Source organism: Centroberyx gerrardi, chromosome 14 (assembly GCF_048128805.1).
Source record: "Centroberyx gerrardi isolate f3 chromosome 14, fCenGer3.hap1.cur.20231027, whole genome shotgun sequence".
NCBI classification, from domain to species: domain Eukaryota; kingdom Metazoa; phylum Chordata; class Actinopteri; order Beryciformes; family Berycidae; genus Centroberyx; species Centroberyx gerrardi.
In genome coordinates, this window is record NC_136010.1 from 15,695,041 (window position 1) to 15,717,394 (window position 22,354).

The following is a 22,354-nucleotide window of genomic DNA, read 5'->3' on the forward strand; positions in this document are numbered from 1 at the left end:
TATTTTGGCCGCATAGTCCTCCAGAGGACCATCGGGGGGATCCAGTACCAAGGAGGTAATTGAATTTGAGGTTGCAGCTAATGATTTTTCCAACAGCGGGACATTCCCCCCTTTCCTGGGCACACAGTGTCATGCGAGGCCTGCGCTGAGCGTCTCTCTGGCAGGCCCTAAATCAGCCAGTAATGGCTTTGGACAAGCTAAGCACCTCTTAGTCTTTTAACAGGCATGATTTAATAGCACTTGTTAACCCGACAACATATACAGTGCTTTCCATTTTGTATAGACTTATAGGCTTCGCTGCACGGATGTAAAACTAGATTAATTGCCGGTGGACAAGAGCTTCATTGTTTAAAACCAATTAGGAGCTATTGAACCTCCAACCTACAGGAGTGTGATGTGTTCAATGAGCTCAAGATATTACACCTTTACATATGGATTCCTTTATTGCCTTGTTTAGGTTATTGTGTCTTAAACTGCTAAAGAAATTTGGTTTACCAGTGATCTGCTCTAACATGACTGAGTGGGTCCTGACAAAAACCTGTTTAACCTCAGATTATCTGGTCAGGTTAGAGAGTGTGACTTGAGCATTTTATTCTGAGTTTGACCTCTGTCTGTATTATACAAAACCCCCTTCCAAAATGTCAAATATTGACATCTTGACTTTAAGTTATAGACATTGCAGTAACATTTCTAATTAGCTTTAACACCAGTAAGGCTGTATTTCTTTACTACCCAAGTGTCCTTCACAGTAGTGTCAGTAGAAACTCTGGACCTCGTGTTGTCTTCGGCCCCAGACAGATGGACAGCTTTGAAGCCTGGCAGCTTCTAGTCTGACTGGTCTCCATTTATAGTTCAGTCAGGAGCAGGGGCTTCTCCCCTGGGGCCTGTCTCTCACCTCCATTGTTATCCTTTTATCCCTTTTATGTTGCTCCACATAATCTCCATCTCACTCTCTGTCTTGTCTTTCACCAAATCTTATCCAATTCTCTATCCACTATCAGGCTATTTAATCCATTTGTTTCTCTTTCCAGCTTGGGAGCCCGCTCTTCTCACTAAAGGAGTGGGTATCATAATTATTCTTCTTACCTCACCCAACTCAAAACACACACACACACACACACACACACACACACACACACACACACACACACACTATGACCCTCCCTGGTGCTGTGCTGTTACCCATTTAGGTTTATTCCCAGCTCTGTGCTACCTCTCCTGACCCTTCAACAGTACAAGCACAAAGCTGATGGCTAACAGGTTTTCCTCATTAGTTAATTATGTTTTGTGTTAATGTCTACAGCTTTCAGCTGTTGGCTGAATGGCTTTTAGGCTAATGGTAACTGATCGCCTCTGTACGCTGACCAAAGTTGCCCTTTTTTTGCACTTGTTGCATTGTCATGGCCATCTTTTACGTCTGACTGCATTCATTATTCACCCAGACAGCCAAGCTGGTGTTTGTCTTGGTGAGAATGCATCCTTCTGTGAAAGAGCCAGTCTTGTGAACTCCAGTGAACTCTGCTGTTACATCCCAGTGTAGTGTGGCTGGGGTCAGAGGCCGGTGGAGGAAGCTCTATTAGATGGCGACACCCACCTGTCTGTATGTAATCATACTCTTGCCAATAACCCTGCTGTCCTAAACATTATACTGCTCTCAGCCTGTAATCTTCCAGTCAGATGACGAACCACTAAAGCATGGAGGTGTAAATGATTCACAGAGATTTAGAAATTCAGTGGGAACACCTGCAACAGCATTAGACTGTTACATACATACACAGTTAGATTCGCTCCCAATCTTTGTCTGACTTTGACTTGATCTATTGAAATCTGAACGATTTGTCTCATCTCATTGTTTGCTTCCTTTGTACTGTCACAGTTAATTTATATGTCTTTGTTAGCTTTGGAAAGACTGTGGTGTGAGTCATTATATGTCCATTGTTGATAGCATCGCTGCACAAAGGCACTGGTTTTCAATAAAGACTACAACAATGAAAGAGGGTGTCAAATGAATCATGCCTTCAGTGGCTACTCTCTCTCCTTTTTTGAATATGGGTTGGTACCCAACTCCAAATAGTCAATATTAGATTTCTACTCCATTAACCTGAGGCTTCAATGGCAAGTAGATGCCATTTTTCTGATTGTGGATTTGACACTGGAGGACTTTTTTCTTGAATTTAGCAAGCCAAGCCAATACGTTTAGCTATTTCCCACACTTTCTGTTCACAGCACATCGATGTATAAACTCTTAGTGTTGATGCGATGTTTCAAACAACTCAACCCTCTTCAAGCCTCTTAGGCCTGTCTGCTGTTTCTTGGGGAATAGTGTGATTCCTTAGTAAGCTACTTGCTCTATTCTCCCCCAAAGCTCCAATTTGCCCCTCATACTAACACATGCTATCTCTGCATGGCTGCACTGACAAAGCAGCCAGAGCGCTGTATAGGGCCCAGACACCTCATCTCCAGATTGAACACCAAAAGACGTCTCTTTCATATGCATAACACTTTACGCATGCATGGAGAGCAGTAAATGCTTCCCATATGGCTGAGTTCACACATTGGTCAGTCCTTCTGCGTTGGTTAAAAAAAAAATGTTTGCGCCTAGTTCGCTGCCAGTAAAAGAGAGATTATGGAAATATATTGAGATTTATAACATTATTTATTTCTGGAGAGAGAGTGCTGAGATTGTGAAATTCTCACACTGCTGTCCTATTGAAATCAAATTACCATCAGTCAAACGTGCCAGAAGAGGAAAAGGCCTTTCTTTACTTAGATCCCAACAAAAGACATCTTGCTGAATATATGCAATTATTAAATTCAAATAATTTTGCCACATGTGGAGTTTGTTATTGAACTGACCTGCTGCTTTTGTAACTCAATCACACGACATCACTGCTGCATTTTGTGCCATTGTCAGTGCTGGAGGTAATAATGACTTTGATGTAATCATACTAAGTAATATAATGTAATTACTTTTTAAAATCAACCAGTATTATTACAGAGACTTTTTATGTAACACAAAGTTCCTCTCAGGATCATTACACTGCGGTGTCGTGCTGTATTGGCTGTTATATATTATGTAATATTTCAAAAGACAAAGCTGTTAATCAAATTTATGCTCTTTCATTTTGTCCTGAAGAACATATCCAAAGAAAATTTGAGCAGTGAAGTTACATCACTTAATAGTTTCTTTGTGGAAATCCACACATTACTTGATTTAATGCGAGAAAAGAGAAAATAATTTCAGTCCGATGTGTCCTCTACGTTACTGAGTCTATGGCTGGGCAACACACAGCGCCTCATTTTTGAGTCACATGAATATATTTATGGAAGTAACTCAAAAGTTACATAACAAGCAATATAACATATCACTCTCTACCGTGAGTAACACTGTAATATAACGCAGTGCTTTGGTTGAAAGGTAAAATGTAACATGTAGTACGTTTTTTTTATAGTAACTTCCCCAACACTGGCCATAATGCTAACACTAGAATCCGTCGAAATAATGGAGCAGTCTGGAGGACCGACAGACATTTTCAGGGGGGTTCAAGCCCTTTTCCCTCGCAGCAGCAAGACGGCTCAGGGACACGCAGGACCTCTAATGCTACACCGAGGCTTTCAGAGCTATTACTGCTGAAGTGTTGTTGCATCACAGGAAAAAGGCTCGGCTATATGTGTTCAACTCCACTCTGCCGTGTTTCATGTGAAGAGACCAGTGGGAGGAAGGACGTGTAAAAATGCATAGCAACAGACTCTTTCGCTCTCTCTCTCTCTCTCTCTCTCTCTCCCTCTCTCTCACATACTCACATTAACACACACACACATGCACAGGCACGCGCACGAATATACACACGCCTGCGCACATATACCCCCAGCCACAAGGCTCTGTGGAATAATAATGGACCCATATTAAAGATTACACCCTCAAGCAAATGATGTAAATGGCATCACACAACAGGAATTAGCCTCGGCTTGTGAATCACCGGCAGCAGTCATGGGAGAAGATGCGGCTGCCCAGCTGCACTTCTCCTCGTACAGTTCACAGGCTCGGTCTGGCAACTGATGTGCTTTGTGTTGCCATTTCAGACAGCGTCACTCTCCTGTGGCTACATACGGCCCACTGTTCCTCAGCCTCTGCTGTCACCGTACCTTATCACGCTTGTCTGTAAAATCATTTGCTAGAATGCCTACAGAGACGGGAGACTTATGAGTACAGGCAGTATCCATTTTTTCCCTCTTCTTCTTATTGAGACACAGGATCGCGGCTGTGCAGCGGTGTGAGTGCGATTCGCCTGTTGAAACCCTGCTATTCTATTTCAGGCCATCCCACACACAGTGGGAGAGGAGCAGGAATTTGTCACCCTTTAATTACAGCTTTCGAGTTCCCTGTGAAATTTTGTGCATCTGTAGGTAAGAGAGAGTCCTACTTTAGATTTCAGGAACAGACCTCCGGCAATTACCACATCAGGGAGATGAACAGTAGTGTGTGTGCGTGCATGTGTGTGTGTGTGTGTGTGTGTGTGTGTGCATTAATTGGTTCAGTTTAAGCATTTTGGTTCATTGCCTGTACTTTTGGGATCAATAGCTGCAGCACACTGAAAATTATGTCCTTTCAGCTATTGGTGACAACATTGTGTGAGTAATGTAGACCGCCACTTGGAGTGTGTGTAATGTTCCCATTTAATATCACCAGTATTATCACCCACTCTGAGTTTGTCTCAGTCTGTTCTGCCAGCTGAACTGCAGAGCTTTATTCCTATAGGGTCATCCCCTTTCAATTAATTTCTTGTTAGTCGTGATCCAAATAAGCTGCTGTAAGAATTTAATCCTCATAATTGGATTATGAGCTGATCGGCGCTGCAAGCGAGCTGTTTGTTATTGTAATTACATATTAGAGTTACATATTTCTGGTTTTGATGACCCATTGACGGCCAATCATAACTGATCATTTAACGATCAGTTATTAGCCTTCATAGAGTTCAGCCTTCATAGAAAGGATGATTTCTAACAGCCAACAGGAGACAAGCTCTGATAATAGGAATGCGCAGCACAGTGGCTGTTTTTCACACTTACCATCCTTTAGTTCCTGAGTGTCCTTGATGATGATTTTCTACACACACTTCCGAGGGCCACTGAACACTGATACACACACACACACACACACACACACACACACACACACACGTGTCCCCATGGACCTGCTGCTGTGCGCATTAGAAAGAAGAGAAAAGATGGAGGAATGAAGGACACAGAAGTTGCTTGAAAGATTGCATTTTAAAAGACTGAAATTTTCCATTCCCTCATCTCTAGGGGAACTAATTTGACACAGGAACCTGTTATCTTCGGCCTTCTTTTCTCTCTTCACACACACACACACACACACACACACACACACACAAACACACACGCAAACTACTTTATCATCCCCTGCATTTAGATAAACGAATAACAAATTTCCTGCCGGCCTCTGCCACCCTTGTCATGCTGTTATTGAGTTTTTCCTTTCATTACATACATCGGTGTGGCGATGTGGCGGTGTGGTGTATGAGTGTGTTGGGCAGGGGTTACCGTAGTTACTCAACCAGCCTGACTCCATGGCGACCAGCTACTGTGCCAGTATACTGCATCGAAGGTTACCGTGCACATTCGTTTCATGCTGTGTGAAATAATCCTCTCTTATTGGGAGGACAGGATGGAAGGCTGGAAGTTTGAGGATTGGGATGCGTGCGTGTGTGAGTGCGCGCGTGTGTGTGTGTGTGTGTGTGTGTGTGTAGGCGGGCTCTTGTGTGTGTCGATAACCCTTTATTATTAATCAGGGATAACTGTGAGTTCAGTGGGAGAGGGGAAAGAGGCCAATGGTTGACATTTTGGGCTGCTGTAAGTCCAGCAGGGAGGCTCACACACCACTGTTTGTGGAGCAGTGGGTTACTGTTGCCATCCTGCCCACAGTGCTTTGTTGTAATTCATCCAGACTCACTATGAATCTGTGAAAATGTCATAAAACATTTTGTTGCTCATTGTACCGTATTGTATAAAGGACACCGCGACATTCTGGCAGATTCCAATAGGAGTATCATCGCTTTTGTTATCTAAAGATTAGTCATATTGCATCTCTGTTGGTGCCTTGCTGAGTTACTGAGACACACAGGATATTGCATATTTCAGCTCAGAGTGTGAATACAAACTATAACCACTGAGCATAATGAACATTTGCATCAGGAAACTGGTAACGGTGAGGAGAACGATATCAGACCGCATCCATCTGTTGTCACGTAGAATTAATTATATCAACCGATTATATCTTATAGCGCTGCTTCTGTATCGGATCATTGTGATTAGAAAGTTTGGTGTACGTGAGGTGAGAGGTGCACCAACAAATTAGTATCTTAATGGACTGGGCGCCTATACAATGGGATATCCATATCAGTTGATGCAACCAATAGATACCAAAACATATTATTTTAACAAACATAACATTTTTTGTAAAAGCAAAACTATAATCTGATGAACATCCAAACCCTATTATGACACCACAAAGCACTTCCGGGGGTTTAGTAGATGTGAAAGGCACTTAGGCAGATAATTACGTTTAAAACTGCTCCATGAATGATTAGCAGAATATTAGCACTGCAGTTGGCCTCAGTGCTGAAAAACAAAAAAGGGGTCGTCATCATGTATCGTCATGTATGATGAAAGAGAAGAGAGAACCATATTTAATAGGGACACAATATTAATAGTTGTTTCAATATATTAATACAGTCAACCTTGCGCAACAACTGAACAGATATTGCCAAATTTATTATGCTAGAAAGTGCTACTTATCTATGTTTTATTGGTAATCTATTTCATATTGCAATTGATAGTGATATGTCATTTTCATATTGGTATCTCTCGATAATTATATTCCATCCGCCATATCTGTCAAATTAATGAGTAAATGAACAAGTTCTGTGTTGATATCACATGTGAGAAACTAAAGAATGACTTGTTTAGCTTAAATTCAACATTTAGTTTCTCAGCCTTTCATTCTTCTTTCATTGAGCTGCACAGCAGTCTGCTCCCCCAATAAATTTGCATTTCAATTTTTCAATAATTGACCTTTATGTACTTTGTCGCTTTATGCATTTGTCTGCCACAGTTCTCCCAATGTCCCCGGGGCATACTGTGGAAGTGTTTGATGTTTTACAGTGTTGCAGAAGGGGGGACACCATACGCCTGGGGGAGAACTAAATCACTATCACTTGTTTAACATTAGGAGCATATGTATAACCACACACACACGCACACACACACACACACACACACACACACACACACACACACACACACGCACAGAGCCAGCAGAAAACGTATGAGTAAAAGGCTTCAAACCTCACACTGTACTCTGGCTTTAATATTTCATTGGATGGGCTGAGTCTTTGAGATTGCTTTGTTGTTGAAAGGGGTGAAGTGCTGCCATTACCAATAGAGAGGAGTGAGTGACAGTCTTCCTATCTGCTGCATCTGATTCCACAGACTGGTTGTTTCATCCAGATAGTAAAAGGTTTAATAGCATTCATAAATCCTGAGCACTGCTGGCTGCTGAAATTACGCCTCATGCATTACTGCAGCGCTGTCCACCTTGCAATAGACAAAGGATGCTTAATTATTCTGGAAAAACAATCCAACACAATGGCTGTTTACGATGAAATAATTGCCTGCATACTGAGATTAGTTTTTTATGGTACAAAATGACATTCAAGTACCTGTTAGGGACAATTATATCCTCTTTTGTTCGACTTTTGTGTATTTCCGGTTATTGACTTAGAGTGGAGGCAAGAGTGAATGCATCAAATTACAACTCATTCAAATTTTCAAATTACAATTTTGAAAGTTTAGTACCGAATGCAATTTATCTAGTTCCGATTGGCACCAGTTCATCTTGTTGATTGCCAATATCAGAGTCGCAAAAAAGAAATGTGTTACGGGCCTCAATTTTCTGATGTTTTACACGGGCAAAGTTTTGCGCAGGGACTGAATCATTGCAGATAGCATGGGGAAATTCTCATTAACCTTGACACAGTGGTAATAGGTAAAGAGATCAAAATGTGAGCTATGCGTCATGTTCTGTGTCACGGAGAGCGCGTAGTTGGTTTCGACTGGTGCTGCTCTCACTGTGAAGAGTTAACAGAGCCTCGGTCAGGCTGTGTGCTTCAGCCGAGCACCTCCTCTCATGTCAGCTTTTACATAAATAAGAGCTTTTTCTCTCCATCACTCCCTCTCCTTCTCTTTCTTTCTCTCATGCACACCCACACAGAGCCTGTCAGAACCACATGAGGATGGGAGGAGGAAGGAGGGAGGTGGGTGAAGCATGACACGTGAAAAAGGAAAAGCGTTGCTCTTAACACTGCATCTACAGCCCTCTATCTATTGTTTCTCCATTTTTTCTCTCCCTCTCTTCTCAGATTCAGCATGTACTCAGCGGTGGTTTCTCTCTCGTAACTCTGAGCTTTTGTGAATTTAAATGTAAAGCCTCTTCACATTGTTCTCAAAATGAATCTATTGTCATCACGATGGTCTTGATGTTGGTTAATCTCCTTCTTTAATTTGTGTGTAAACTGTGCTTCATCGTCACAGACGTCACAGACTGTTGATGGGAACTGACTGAAGCAGAACCAAGCTGATAATGCTAACACTAAACAATTCAATCTTTTTGTCATATAACCATCAGGGTCCGTCATGATGTATGATCAGTAAAGGATGATAACCTTACATATCCTTATCCATTATATAACCATTGTAGAGGTTTGTCAGGGAGAGACAGCTTGAAAGGTAGATTCATGTTTCCCAGAAGAAACAGGGAAGCAGCGATTGAAAGAAAAATATTATGTCTCTCTCAGTTCAGCTGTTCATCCTTTTCTCTTTGTGTTGTGAATTCACAGCTAGTCAATAAAATCGTATGTTTCTTCTGTCCCTGGCAAATGGGTGTCGTTCAAGACGATGCACACCAATTGGTTGCCAAGGCAACTTGCAGAGTTTTTCCAACTAACCTACAGTTGGCAGACTGCTGCCTCACTGAGGGAGGGTTTGGACGAGTAGGCTTCCTCTTCATTTTCTGGTCACTATATATGGTTAAAATAATAATATTATTATTAATATGATGATCATCATCATCATTTTAAATTCATTATTTGTTCCAAAAGTTAAAAGAGGTGAAAAAGGAGTGAGGAAGGCACAAATCAACAAATGATCTTACCTTAACAGCAAGGTACTAAGGGAGACAAATTGTAAATTAGGCCTATAGGTTAAGCTGTTGTCCATACACTTATTAACTAAGCAAGTCATGTTAAATCAGCATGACAATATTATGTGAAGGCAGTAAGATTGTTGCGCATTGCCTGTCTGTTCAATCCAAACAATTATCATATTTTACTGAAATAATTACAATATTTCTAATAGGGTGCAATTATTAATTTCCATGATCCTGCGGAGAGAGAGGGAGAGGTAATCATACCTCTTAACATCACGCATCGCAATAAAAATACATTTGAAGGCATGAAATACAAGAAGATGGGACTTGGCACACCGTGGCTCATCCTTCCTACAAAGACAAATGTCAGGTTATTTTCGCTCCAGCTATCCAAACACAATATTGAGGAAAATTGGGGGCAATTTGGGATGGATTGGAAGATGAGTGTCATCTTCCAATCCGAGAGTGTGCAGGTTTGCATTCCAACCAATCTCCACACCAGCCGATTTCACCGATCAATGCCTCCTCTCTGCTTGAAGGTGTGTTGATCAGGGAAATCACCTGGTTGGAATGAAAACCCTCCATGGCACACGGTTGCCCATCCCTGTTGTAGACCATTACAAGCTGTTAATTACCACTAATTAACAGACCTTGAACCCTGAATCCTCTCATGGCTGTGCTCAAAAATATAGAAGAAGATGCTTTCTTCACCATCACACATACTGCTAAAGAAGTATATACATGAACTGATGATAAATACAGGATGATAAAACTTGGAACACCATGGTTCCTCCCTCTGTCAAGATAAAGATTTTATTTTTATTGGACAAATGAATAGATGACATTGATAAATTAGATTAAATGAATTCCAAAAAGGTATTGTCTCCTGCCCTTCCTCTACTTTCTCTATGGATAAAAAAAAAAAAACCTTAAATATGACTTAGAAACATGTCAACATAAAATAAATAACATCATGGGGACAGAAACTCTTGAATGTACATTACATCTATCAAAAATGCATGGAGAATTAAAGAATTGATCGTCCTATTTGAGTAACTATAAAAGAGGCACTCTCAGCAAGCACAACAACAGTCAGCCACAATACAGTCCAGCTCTATCAGGATGTACCAAGATGTACCAAGCCACAGTGATGTGACTGGAAAGTGTGAAGAAGCGAATTATAAAAAAAACATTGGGCATTGTGTGTTCACCTCGAGGAAGGCAAACAAGTTACAAAAATGTAGAAAATTAGAAAGTTGAAAAAAAGTAGAATCGTTCTTTTCCCCCAAATATGTATTACCACTTCTTTTTGAAGCATGAATTACCCAGAAGTTGCCTCCTCCAGGAAACAGAAGTTAACAACTTGGAACGGCTCTCCTCTCTCCTTGTGTTGCTGGGGAAGAACAGAGGAGTGTGTGTCATGACTAACCGCTCGGCCTGGCGAGTGTGTATTACGTCAAAACTCACACACTCATCAGCAGCCTGTTGCACCAGCTGAGCGTGCACTCAATCGTAAGTTTGGGTGTAAAGACTACACCAAACATTACGTTGAAAGTAGTTCGTTTGACACTGAGGCTGTGTCTTTGTTTAACTGCACCATGGACACTTAAGGCACTTCTTAACTAGCAGAGTGTAAAGGGAGCACTAACCAAAACATTGTCGCATGGGGACACTTTCACCTTCTGTTTCCAATAACGAGTGTGCCAAAATTAACTTGTGCCTCAATTAACAGTAGCCTTAGTTAATATTGGCTAACTCACACAACAGTGAAAGAAGAGGATAAATCTAGCTAGTTTAACATCACCAAACGTCAACAAATAGGAACATTATCTAGTGCATATTAGGATTCATTTGTAGTTTGTCTCCCATACCCACATAAATATGTGTATACAACTAGATGTAATTAGTGACAATAGTATCATCAAATGGTTTAATCGTGAATTTCAACAGGCTAAAAGCTATGTAGCTAGTTAGGCATAATGCAAGTCTCCCTATGACTAATAATATTGTTGGAAAGTGATATTTAGTGTAATGCCAGCTAGCTAATATTGTAGTTTGGTTCTTCATCAGTTCAGTGATCTAATTTCATTTTGCCAACAAATTTGTTATTTGTTAAACCAGATCCTCTAGCAAGTTTTCCCATCTATCAAATCGATGCCATGCCCACAAATATTGTATGGAAGACTTTGCACACAGTGGGATGTAGGTGTAAGTTTGTATATAAGTGGCTATGTAGACATAAGTTGTAAGGTAGGCTGTATGTCTACATTGGAACTATTTTAATTGGTGCAACCAATACAATTTAAGTACTGTATAAACTTAGTGAGAATTTACATCCAAACTAGTCTACATCTGAACCTAAGTTTAACTGGTGCAACAGGCTGCAGGTCTCCCATGAGGCCACTCTCACTCTCTCCACTCACTAATGAAGAACCGCCTCGGGCCAGGCCAGGGGCTTGAGGTTACGTACCTCCGATCTCTGCGCATAAAGGAATCAGCAGCACCCATCTTAGAGAGATAAACAGTACAGGGCTCTGACTCACTGGCTCAGTCTGTGGAAATGTCTGCTGTTCCTGGCCACTGCTGAAGCTCCGTCTCTCCGTGCTTTCTGCTCTGTGGGAAATAGCGCTGCTGTCTGAAACAGCCGCAGAAGACCCATCACATGGTTTGGGAAAGATCATTTTGGAATCAGACATTTCAGGGCCTGACTCTCACTCAAACGTGGACCATCATGCAGTGTCGTTTCTAGTGGGACTTTGTTAATGCACTGCTATGACCTTGATCTATGACTCAAACAGAAAAAAATGAAGAATCAGTGGCTGTCTGTATCTTCCTGTAAGGTTTTCAGTTTTGCCCATGTTGATTGTTCACTCTGTACATCATTATCAAGTTCAGTAATCACCAATCAAACCCACATTAGGAGCTGGTATTCTTCAAAACAAAGATTGTTTCTTCCACTTGGACTGTCTGACTATCTCTAATATCTCTCCACCCATCAGCATCTAAAGTGACAATCCATGTGAAGTTAACAGTTACAGCTCATTCGTGCTCTTGTTGTTGCCCCACTAAATATTCAAATTGCTTGCTAAATTAATTGCATTTGAGTTGCATGTTTCTGGTGGTGGAGGCAATACCTAGTCCTGTTAATCATTCATGTATTAGTAATGTGTGCAGCTGTTCTCCTCTCAGCCAGAGCACCCTCCTCTCTTCCCCCCCCCCTTCTGACTTTGCCATGTGTGGCTCAAATCAAACTGTGCACTCTCTAATCCATACACACTCAAGTAAAGCCATCAGCCCATACACAATGGTGCTAGTCCTGTGGGCAGAAATTGTATTGTTTGCATGTTAATGTGTTGATCTTGTTTTTTCATAAACCTTGAATGGATTTTAGAGGATCTGGACCAGTGATGGTTTTGAATGTGTGTGTGTGTATGTGTATGTGAAAGTGAGAGAGAATGTGTACTGTGCTTCCCATAGTATTTTTCATAATAAATTGCTTGGATCTCTGTAATTCATTTTGCTATATAGACCTGATATACACCACTGGGGAATCTACTGTTTTCCACATAATAGTCTAGAATATTGATTTCTCCTCTTTACTCCCTTTTTCCCCATCTTTTCCTCTTTCCCTTCCCCTACTCATTCACTCTCTCTCTCTTTTGTGACTTTATCTCCTTATTCCTTTGTTCCTCGCCTCTTCTCCACAGCAGGAGTACCCGTGTCCCCTGCAGGAGTCACGCTGAGGAGCATGTTGTGACGGCCATGCCTCTGGAGATGGAGAAGACCATCACCAAGCTCATGTACGACTTCCAGAGGAACTCCACCTCTGACGACGACTCTGGGTGCGCGCTGGAGGAATACGCCTGGGTTCCCCCTGGCCTCAGCCCTGAACAGGTACACACACACACACACACAAACCAAATCTGTCGTTTCCCCTCGCTTCCCTTTCAAATCACAGATATTCAACTCACATTTAAAAAGTAGTGTTTAGCCCCAAACCCAGTAACACACCCATAACCACGCCTTGCACTGGATAAGCATAAGTAGTCCATCAGCCAGTGCTTATTTCGAGTCACCTTTAGTCCGGCATTGCCAGACCATATCAAATTGAACTGTATCGGTCAGAGGAATTTAATTATTTGTGCGATAATGTGTCTGTGACATTTTCCTAATCATCCAAGATGGAAAATTCACTGATCTGAGACAAGGCAGTAAAACAAGACGGCGGGTCGTTATTGTTTTTAAATCCCCTTCATGGTGTTTTGGTCATGTGGGGTTGGAGGGGAGAGGAGGGAGGGCAGGGATGACATGCACATATCACAGAGAAATAGCTGTCAGACATTTCATGGAAGAATAATCGTGAAGAAGTTTCTGAGCTGTCAGTGTTAAAGCTGCCACTGTGTAGGAATCAAGGTCACAGTCTAGCAGAATGACAACCATAACCAAACCATGAAAAGGAACCGCAGACCAATTAGTTGATTTGTCCGAAGGACAGAAATGACGCAATGCTATGTTGACTGAATCGCTCTGTGACTCAAAATATTTGATCCTATATTATTTATCAACCATTTGTATTCAATTGTATGGGATTGTGGTTTGTGTTGTAATGATATTTGCTGATATGATGATGATGATGATATGGGCCTGTGACTTGACAAAGCCCCAAAAACCTCCCAGATTGCAGTAAATGGCATTGCTCTAATCACCTAAAGAGAACATCAAGCATATAATTCCTTTTTTTTTCTATAAAAAAGACTGAAACATGTGAATATGGCCATTCTTATTCCATTTAAGGATGCTGTTGAAATATGGAGCATCAGTTTGTTCTGTGTTCTCTAGTTTAGTAGATCATTGCAATTTGAGCCAGCAAATGTTTGGATGACTCAAATGTGTGGCAAAATCTTTACACCCACATTCCAAAATGCCCTGTCTGGACCAATTTGCACTTTAAATGCCTTTTAATCGCTTGCATAATCAAGGAAATGTAAACAATTGTGCACATTTGATAGGAGGTATTTTCAAATCATTTCATATTTGTGATCAGTGCGTTCATCAGTGAGGAAATCGACGGTTCAGATAAGCAAGGTTCTGTTCAACTATTGGGTCAGGCTCTGAACACTTCTGTCTTTATTTTGTAAGTGCAGCACTGTAGTGCAGCAGGCCTCCTAGGGCTCTGTTAACAGATGACAGGCTGAGCTGATAACAGTCATTTTCTCCAGTCAGCCATCTTGACAGGATGCTGAAAGAAGCTGCAGCCTCTCTCATCCAACAGCAGATGAAGGAAATTGGAGCTGCCTGTTGCTTTTTGGTGTGCTTGAATATAATGATTTTTAAGTCCGCCACATCTGGACACTTCTGGATACTAGTTTGAAGATTGTAGATTTCTCTCTGTACAATGTGTTCCTGTGCTTCACAATGTAAAAGAAAATCACCAACATTACTTATCTAATGCAGTACAGTTAACTGATTGAATTGTTTGAACATACAGTTCCTAGTTTTGATATTATAATTGCTTTATTAGTTGTAAGAACAAGTCATAAAGGATGGACTGACCCAGTCACAGATTAAATGACCGTTAACAGTCTATTTGTGACAAAGAAATGACAAAGAAATGACTAAGAAATATAGCATAAAAATGACCCAAAAAATACAGCATCATTTCTAATCAAATGGATTTGGGCATTTTCGGATTCTATTTGCTTTGGAAATGATTGTTGTACAAACCGTGAAAATAAATTCAAATCCTATTGGCAACACCACTTTGAGAGTGATGCTGACACAAATAAAACAACAACAGTGTGAATTCCATGCAGTTTTTCATCATTTGATTTGAACAACGGCTTATGGTTCAAGTGTTTTACTCCTCAAGTTTCTGGCAGAGTTGCTTCCCCAAATGTTGTGGCCCCCGGCCAAACTGTCGACTACTGACTGACTCTGAGCCAGTCACCCAACAGACTCTTGCTATCATATCTGTTGAGTGTGTTCATGAACAGAATGTTGTTTTTTTATTTGTTGTAACACAACCTATCCTATAATGTAGGTTGTACTCATTTTAAACTCCGTTCACTGTCTAATAATACAGTTGAGTCAGTGAATTAAAGCTATGTTAAGAGCTTGATATATATAGGATATGATCAGGTAGAGCTTTCCATTGATTATCTGCAACCAAATGATAGAGAACTCAAAACAGACAGAGCTATTAAGGAAACATGTGAAACCATTAATCCAGTCAAAACTGTTTTTACAACCTGTTCGGTCTAACAGGATGTTTGACAGTAAAAAAAGAAGTCTGTAAAGTATGAGAAGTGAGTACTCAGTGATGATACAGTTGTAGCCCTTTTCAAAGGTTCCCCGTTTTCCAGCCTTTCAAAAAGATTCTGGGGGAGAGAAGTCTTCCACCTCAAATGACCACTTGGTTACAAAACTGCCATGAGACTCAGTGTCACTCTCCATAGCATATATAAACAAGTGGGTGGACTACTGAGGATCTGGGGGGCACCAGTCCATCACAGAGCCACGCCCCCTTCCCCTCTCGCTCTCTACCACTTATTCACATTTTCCATAATGTGTAGTAGGCAGAAACAAGCTGAAAACAGTGTGTTTCAGGACTATTTAAGAAAACGTGTGGAAATGCATTCTGATAGATCGAGAACGTTGTACTTTTGTTGGTGGTAATGCAGACTTAATATGTGACACCAGGTGTTTAAATTATGTTAATTATGCAAATTGGTCCACAGCCATTTCAACAATATAGAGCTTTACTCTGCAGTGAAAACTAGATCATTTTGTGTCAAAGACTGTATTGAAAATCAGTGACATATGACAAGAATCCTTTGTGCCATCAGATGGGTGTGTACTTCTCAAACACTAATCATATTTTTATTTTATAGTTTTATCGTTTTTTCTCCATTTCACCCGCTGACTTGCAAACATAAAAGGAGTGCTAGGCCATGGATACCAACACAACAAGTTCTTCTGGACCATGAATGCTAAGTGCAAAGCGGTATACAAGAGTGTAACTCAGGTTTCTTCAGCAATCTGAGTGTTGGCTGGTGAAAACTGAAAGAGCCGGATGCTGTTCAAGGTTGCATCTGCTGCAGCAGCACAGGACTCATTGTCTCACACACTTTCAATTCCAGACACTGATTTTCAAGGGCAATGATGATGGAGGGCAGAACAAAAACAAACTCTATGCACATGAAGACCATGATAAATTAATTTGAAACTGCTTTCACATTCATTTGGGTGGATTTTAACCATTTCCAGGCATGGCACCACTAAAATGAAATAATGAAACATGGTAGATTATGTGAAGTCGACTACCTTTACCTCAGTACAATAAATGCATAATGAGTCAGTTGCCATGGCTACAAAATTACCTCACTGTAGTGCTTACCTTATCCCTAATTATTGAACGATCTTAAGTTTGTAGCTATTTTCAGAACCATGAGCTTTGTTTCGTGTGTTTGTTTCAGGTGCATCAGTATTATAACTCCCTACCAGAAGAGAAGGTTCCCTATATAAACAGCCCCGGAGAGAAATATCGCATCAAACAACTGCTTCACCAGTTGCCACCACATGACAACGAGGTACAGAACTTTCCATACTGCAGTAAATTTGTGTCACTCATTTATACATTAACAGATTGTGTGTTTTAATATAACTTCCAGTAGCTAGGAAGCATTCTAACTTTCTGATATAAAGACAGATGTGGCAGATGAGCCTACTTGAAGTGATGATTAACTGTGTTGGCCAGGTCCGTTACTGTAACACTCTGGATGACGAGGAGAAAAGAGAGCTTAAGCTCTTCAGCAACCAACGGAAGAAGGAGAACTTGGGCAGGGGCAACGTCCGTCCTTTCCCCCTCACCATCAACGGGGCCATCTGTGAACAGGTACAGCCAACAGCTAGCGTCCCTTCCCTTTGTTTCCCCTGTTGTCCTCCTCTTCACTGACAGAAGGTAACAATTGCCAGCCCAACACTTTTCATAGTTTCTCCCTGTCTAAGGAATTTGCATTATCCTAAATCTGCCCATTTCATAAATGACATGAGATTTGCTTGCCTGTGCTTCTTTTTTGATGTTTCATCAGATAGATGAAACAGATTAGAAGTAGAAAACACTTCAATCTTGAAAGATCATATTCATTTCAAGTGCCATTTTCTCACCCCCCTCCCTTCCCCTCTCTTCTCCACACATTTATTTTTGCATTCATCTTTTTTTCTCTCCTTCTTTCCCCATCCCTATTTCCTCATCACTCTGCATCCCCCTCTTTCCTTTCCCCTCTCTCTCTCTCTTTCTCTCTCCCTCTCTCCCTCTCTCTCCTTTCTAGTGTGGGGGTCAGATAAACGGAGGAGACATTGTGGTGTTTGCTGCGAGAGCGGGCCACGGGCAATGCTGGCACCCGCATTGCTTTGTCTGCAGCATGTGTGAGGAACTGCTGGTGGATCTCATCTACTTCTACCAGGATGGCAAGATCTACTGTGGCCGGCACCATGCCGAGAGGCTGAAACCCCGCTGCTGTGCCTGTGATGAGGTGCGCCTGTCTGGGCTCACAGCCCTTCAGGGCTGGAAATGGTTGAATAGCAAAGAGGCTTGGATGGGGTTTAAACTGGTCTGTAGTGAAAAGATGTCTCAGTATTCTTGCCATGTCTCAGAAAGGCCATGTCTGATTGTTTTCTACTTAATGTGTGGCAAGCAGGCCTTTACTGAGTTAAAAATGTGTCTTTCATTTTTCATTCCCCCGTCACCTCCATTCATCTCAATCGCATCAGTTTCTCTCTGTAGAATATCTGCGCTGATAAATGTGATGTCTCGGTCATGCAGATAATCTTTGCTGATGAGTGCACCAAGGCAGAGGGCAGGCACTGGCACATGAAGCACTTCTGTTGCTTTGAGTGTGAGGCTACGCTCGGCGGCCAGCGCTACATCATGAAGGACGGACGGCCACACTGCTGTAACTGCTTCGAGTCCCTTTACGCAGAGTACTGTGACGCATGTGGAGAACACATAGGTACAGCACTCCGGACATGTTTCCTGCACATTTCTATTATTACTTTAACAGCACAAACATACATGAACTGTTAACAGCACACTTGGGTACGTCTTTCTTACACTCACTTCACAGAAAACCTCTAACAGCTATTTAGGAAGCAGATTTAAATGTGGGTAACATTAGCCCTCTGAGCCCCGTGTAGCACACAGCTGTGGAGAGGCGTAGTCGGAGCAGTGAGATGTGGATGGTTATTATCGTCCCAGGCTCCAATAACAGTGAGGAAACTGAGCTTGTTTCAGAGGAAGCCATGTTGTATCCAGATGGAGGCTCTGAAAGAAGCTCAGAGCAGATCTACTGAAATGTATTCTCATGTTATATATATATCTCAGTTGAAAAATCATGTGTTTGAGTGTACAATTACAAATATTCTCCCTCAGGAGAATAAATCTCTGTGTTTTTACTGGATTTCATTACTCCCAATAAATACCATTTATCAATACACAGGATATGATGTTAATATCCCTTGTGCCATAATCCAAGGTGAGCATTCCTATAGAGGCCCAATTCAGAGTTTAACAGAATGATATACTCCCATACCAATGAGTACCATAGAAAACATCAGGCTACACTGTCATAAATCTACAGCAGATCTCTGTGTTTGTACTGGATTCCATTACTCCCAATAAATACCATTATTGAGAGGAATAATTCATGAAGATTAGCTTAACCTACTGGCTAAAAGACAGACTGTGCTTGGCTGTGTTCATTACTGGGAGTGCTAAAATCATGCACCATGGATTTAGAAGGAGAACAATCTTATACTAGTATTGAATATATGTCAGAGTAGCTGCCATCACCTGACGATTTTAAAACAGTGGAGCCTAGAGATGGCCCAAGTATACTAACTATTATTAACCATTAAACTTGTAACTGGTATGTTAAGTGTTAAAGTTATGGTTATCTCTTCCCCATCTGGCTGTAGGCATTGACCAAGGTCAGATGACGTATGACGGGCAACACTGGCACGCTACTGAGGAATGCTTCTGCTGTGCCCGCTGCAAGCGCTCGCTGCTGGGCCGCCCCTTCCTGCCAAAACAGGGGCAGATCTTCTGCTCACGGTCCTGCAGCGCTGGACAGGTGCTTAACAAAACATATGACTAATATTTTATTGGTTGAATTAATTTTCTGTATGTCATCTGTATACTTAGAGATGATATATGTATACATTGATTAGCAGTTTAATCATCTTACTAATTAGTTGTATTTCAACCAATCAGGATCCAGATGAGTCTGACTCCTCAGACTCAGCTTTCCAGAGTGCCCGTTCCCGCGAGTCCCGCCACAGCACCAAGATTGGGAAAAAAGAGCGCCGGAATGCCGAGCAGGAACGGCGGAGCGCTGAGGCCCGCCAGCCGGCTCCTCCGCCCTTGCCTGACCGTCTGTCTGCCGAGATTGACCCCCTGTCTGTTCAGATGGACCGCTTGAGCCTCTCGTCTGGCCAGACCCCGAGCAGGACCCCCAGCCGCACGCCCAGCCGCACCCCGAGCCGCGCCCCGAGCCTGAACCAAGTGTGGATGAGCCGGGATGAACCCTACGCCCCCGCTGCGTATGAGACCTCCCAACGGGAACCCTCCCCTGCTGCGACACCTATACAGCTGCTGGGGCAGTGTAACCCCAGGCAGGGCTACAATCCCACCCCGAACCCCCACCCTCCAGCCCAGAGCCCTGTCAACCCAGGGCAGAGGCCTGACTCCTGGGGGAAGGAGCAAGGTAACGCCAAGAGAACCCCCATGGCCGCCCTCAGGGGCCACTCCTTCAATGAGAACTGGACCCACCATGGCCAGGATGAGTTCAGGCCCAACAAGCTACGCACCCAGATGAGCTTCAACGAGATGTCCAGCCAGAGCCAGGGCTTCTCAGACAAGAGGAGCATCAGCCTGCATGGATTCCAGAGGGACAGCAGGCCCCCGCTGACCAGGAGGAACCCCATTAATGCCATGAGCTTCAATGAACCCCTCACTCCTCTAGAACAGACCCCTCGTGGATCCATGGAGTCCCTCACAATGTCCAATGCTACAGGTACAGTGATATATGATACAGTATCTGATACAATATGAGACAATGCTATATAATATGAACAACTGATGTGCGATGTATGCTTTTTACAGGTAACTCTCTGGATGGGGTCAGTAAGCGTCAGGAGCATCTGTCCAGGTTCTCAATGCCTGACCTGAGTAAGGACTCTGGTGTGAATGTGTCTGAGAAGAGCAACATGGGCACCCTAAGCTCCTCAGTCCAGTTCCACAGCACAGAGTCCCTGTCCTCTCGCCCCTATGGGAACATGGATGCTCCGTTGAGAGTGGGATACCCCCTGCAGTACTGGGACGGCCCGCAACCACTGGCCTTTGAAGGCAAAGGTCGCGTTGGGCTGGTAGGCAGCAGCGGAAACCTGCGCATGATTCCCATGAGTGAGAGAATCCCCCGTCGGCACCCAAACGGGCAGGAGCCTGTATCCCAGCAACAGCAGCCACAACCGAGACGCCGCAAACACCATCGCGGTAACCATGGTAACGGCCAGCACCGCAGCGGGCGCCACCACAAACGCTCTCGCCGTTCCCGCTCCGACAACGCCCTGCACCTGGTGGCTGACCGGCCTGCTCAGATGGTGGAGCCGCCCTACCGCCGCGTCCAGGAGGACTACGACCGCTTCCCCCCCGGCCACGCTGCCAGGGAGCTGTTTGGCCTGGGACCAGCAGGGTGCAGGCAGCAGTCCTACCGGCCCTGTCCCCGCACCACCTCTGATCTCACCCTGCAGAATGCTGGTTGGCAACCCGCGGGGCTGGGTGGGCCATACTGGGGCGATGGCTACAGGGAGGGGGCTGACCCCTGGTGCTCCAGCTGTTCCTCTTCCTCGGAGTCTGAGGAAGATGAGGGTTATTTCCTGGGGGAACCCATCCCTCGGCCTGTGCAGCTGCGCTACATCAACGAGGAGCTGCGCCACCGTTACAGCCCCTCTGGGATGGGGGGTCATCATGGACCTCTGCATGGACCGATTCATGGCCAGCTGCACACTCGCCAGAGGAGGAAGAGCAAAAACTGTATAATTTCCTAGATGTAGAGCCAAGAGATGGGGAGGGATGAACAGGAGAGAGAAAGAGATGGGAGAGGGAGAGGTAAGGAGAGCGTGAAAGCAACAGGGAGGGAGAGGGAGTGGGAAGGTGAGAGTAAGACAGCGGACAGTGAGAGTGTGTGTGTGTGTGTGTGTGTGTGTGGGGGGGGGGGGGGGGGGGGGAGTAGAAGAAAGCAAAAGGCATTTTTTATGTATGTGAGCTTACACAACTCTACACCGGGTAGTGTTTGTGTACACCTACACAGTATGATGTAATCATGAGAGGAAGCTTAGCTGGCTTACACAACAGAAATGTTTACAATGATGCAGATCAAATCAAGCGATGGCACAAGGAAGCATGGATGGATTAGACTGCTAAATATAGTCTGGTCAGGGCAAATTAATGGGTATAACAGTACATGTGTGTGTCTGTGCGTGCAAGAGAGAATGAACAACCCCTTTACAGATTCAAAGGGAAGTACTGGTGAAACCGCAGTGATCCGACTGCTCTGGACAGCCGCGGGTCACAGCTCAGCGCTCCAGGCTCTGGGCAGTAAACCTATTCTATGTGGACAAATCTGAAATTGTGTTGGGACAGTGACAGCTACGTGCTAGATTCCAAGCTATGTCTTTGTTTACCTCAGTGGGATCCAAACGCTGCTGGAATATAGTGTTGGCTCGCTAGCCCCGTTATCACCTTGTACAAATAGTCTGTTGAACCTTGTGCTCTACATAGCCTGCTCTCCATGCTTTACCAAGGACAGAGTGCTAGCTCGCCTCTGCTCCTTGACCATTCAGGCACAGTAACGTCAGGTATGGTCCCGTTTTCTCTTCTGCAACATGCTTTGTTTTTTGAGAGTTACCTATAGATGATTAATAATAATAACTAATAATAACTAATAATAATAATAATAAATTAAAGAATGATACCTGTTAAATGTATATATAGTAATAAAATGTTATTAAAGTAATGGATGTAGTAATGTAAATGTTATGTACATATGGTCTTAAATATTTATATATATT

At 43.0% G+C, this 22,354-nt stretch overlaps 1 protein-coding gene across 2 annotated transcripts; it reads left to right on the forward strand.

Moving 5' to 3' along the window:
• The first annotated feature begins 12,973 nt into the window (after nucleotides 1-12,973).
• LOC139928301 (prickle-like protein 2) lies at nucleotides 12,974-21,331 on the forward strand. Of its 2 annotated transcripts, XM_071920789.2 has the most exons (10): nucleotides 12,974-13,120; nucleotides 16,702-16,815; nucleotides 16,983-17,120; nucleotides 17,557-17,760; nucleotides 18,051-18,237; nucleotides 19,202-19,356; nucleotides 19,497-19,740; nucleotides 19,789-20,298; nucleotides 20,388-20,728; nucleotides 20,798-21,331. In XM_071920789.2, exons 1-10 carry the CDS (start codon nucleotides 12,989-12,991, stop codon nucleotides 21,329-21,331), a joined length of 2,559 nt encoding a protein of 852 aa, XP_071776890.2. In that variant the 5' UTR covers nucleotides 12,974-12,988. The 2 variants fall into 2 exon arrangements, with proteins under 2 accessions (XP_071776890.2, XP_071776889.2); XM_071920788.2 differs by having other exon boundaries at nucleotides 19,497-20,298; nucleotides 20,388-21,331.
• The last annotated feature ends 1,023 nt before the right edge of the window (nucleotides 21,332-22,354 follow it).

What these genes read in the sequence shown, in the direction of transcription:
- LOC139928301 (XM_071920788.2), top strand. Translation starts at nt 12,989, where the DNA reads ATGCCTCTGGAGATGGAGAAGACCATCACCAAGCTCATGTACGACTTC. An exon ending in CTGGCCTCAGCCCTGAACAG is followed by an intron (nt 13,121 to 16,701) that starts GTACACACACAC and finishes TGTTTGTTTCAG; the next exon opens with GTGCATCAGTATTATAACTC. An exon ending in GCTGCTGTGCCTGTGATGAG is followed by an intron (nt 17,761 to 18,050) that starts GTGCGCCTGTCT and finishes TCGGTCATGCAG; the next exon opens with ATAATCTTTGCTGATGAGTG.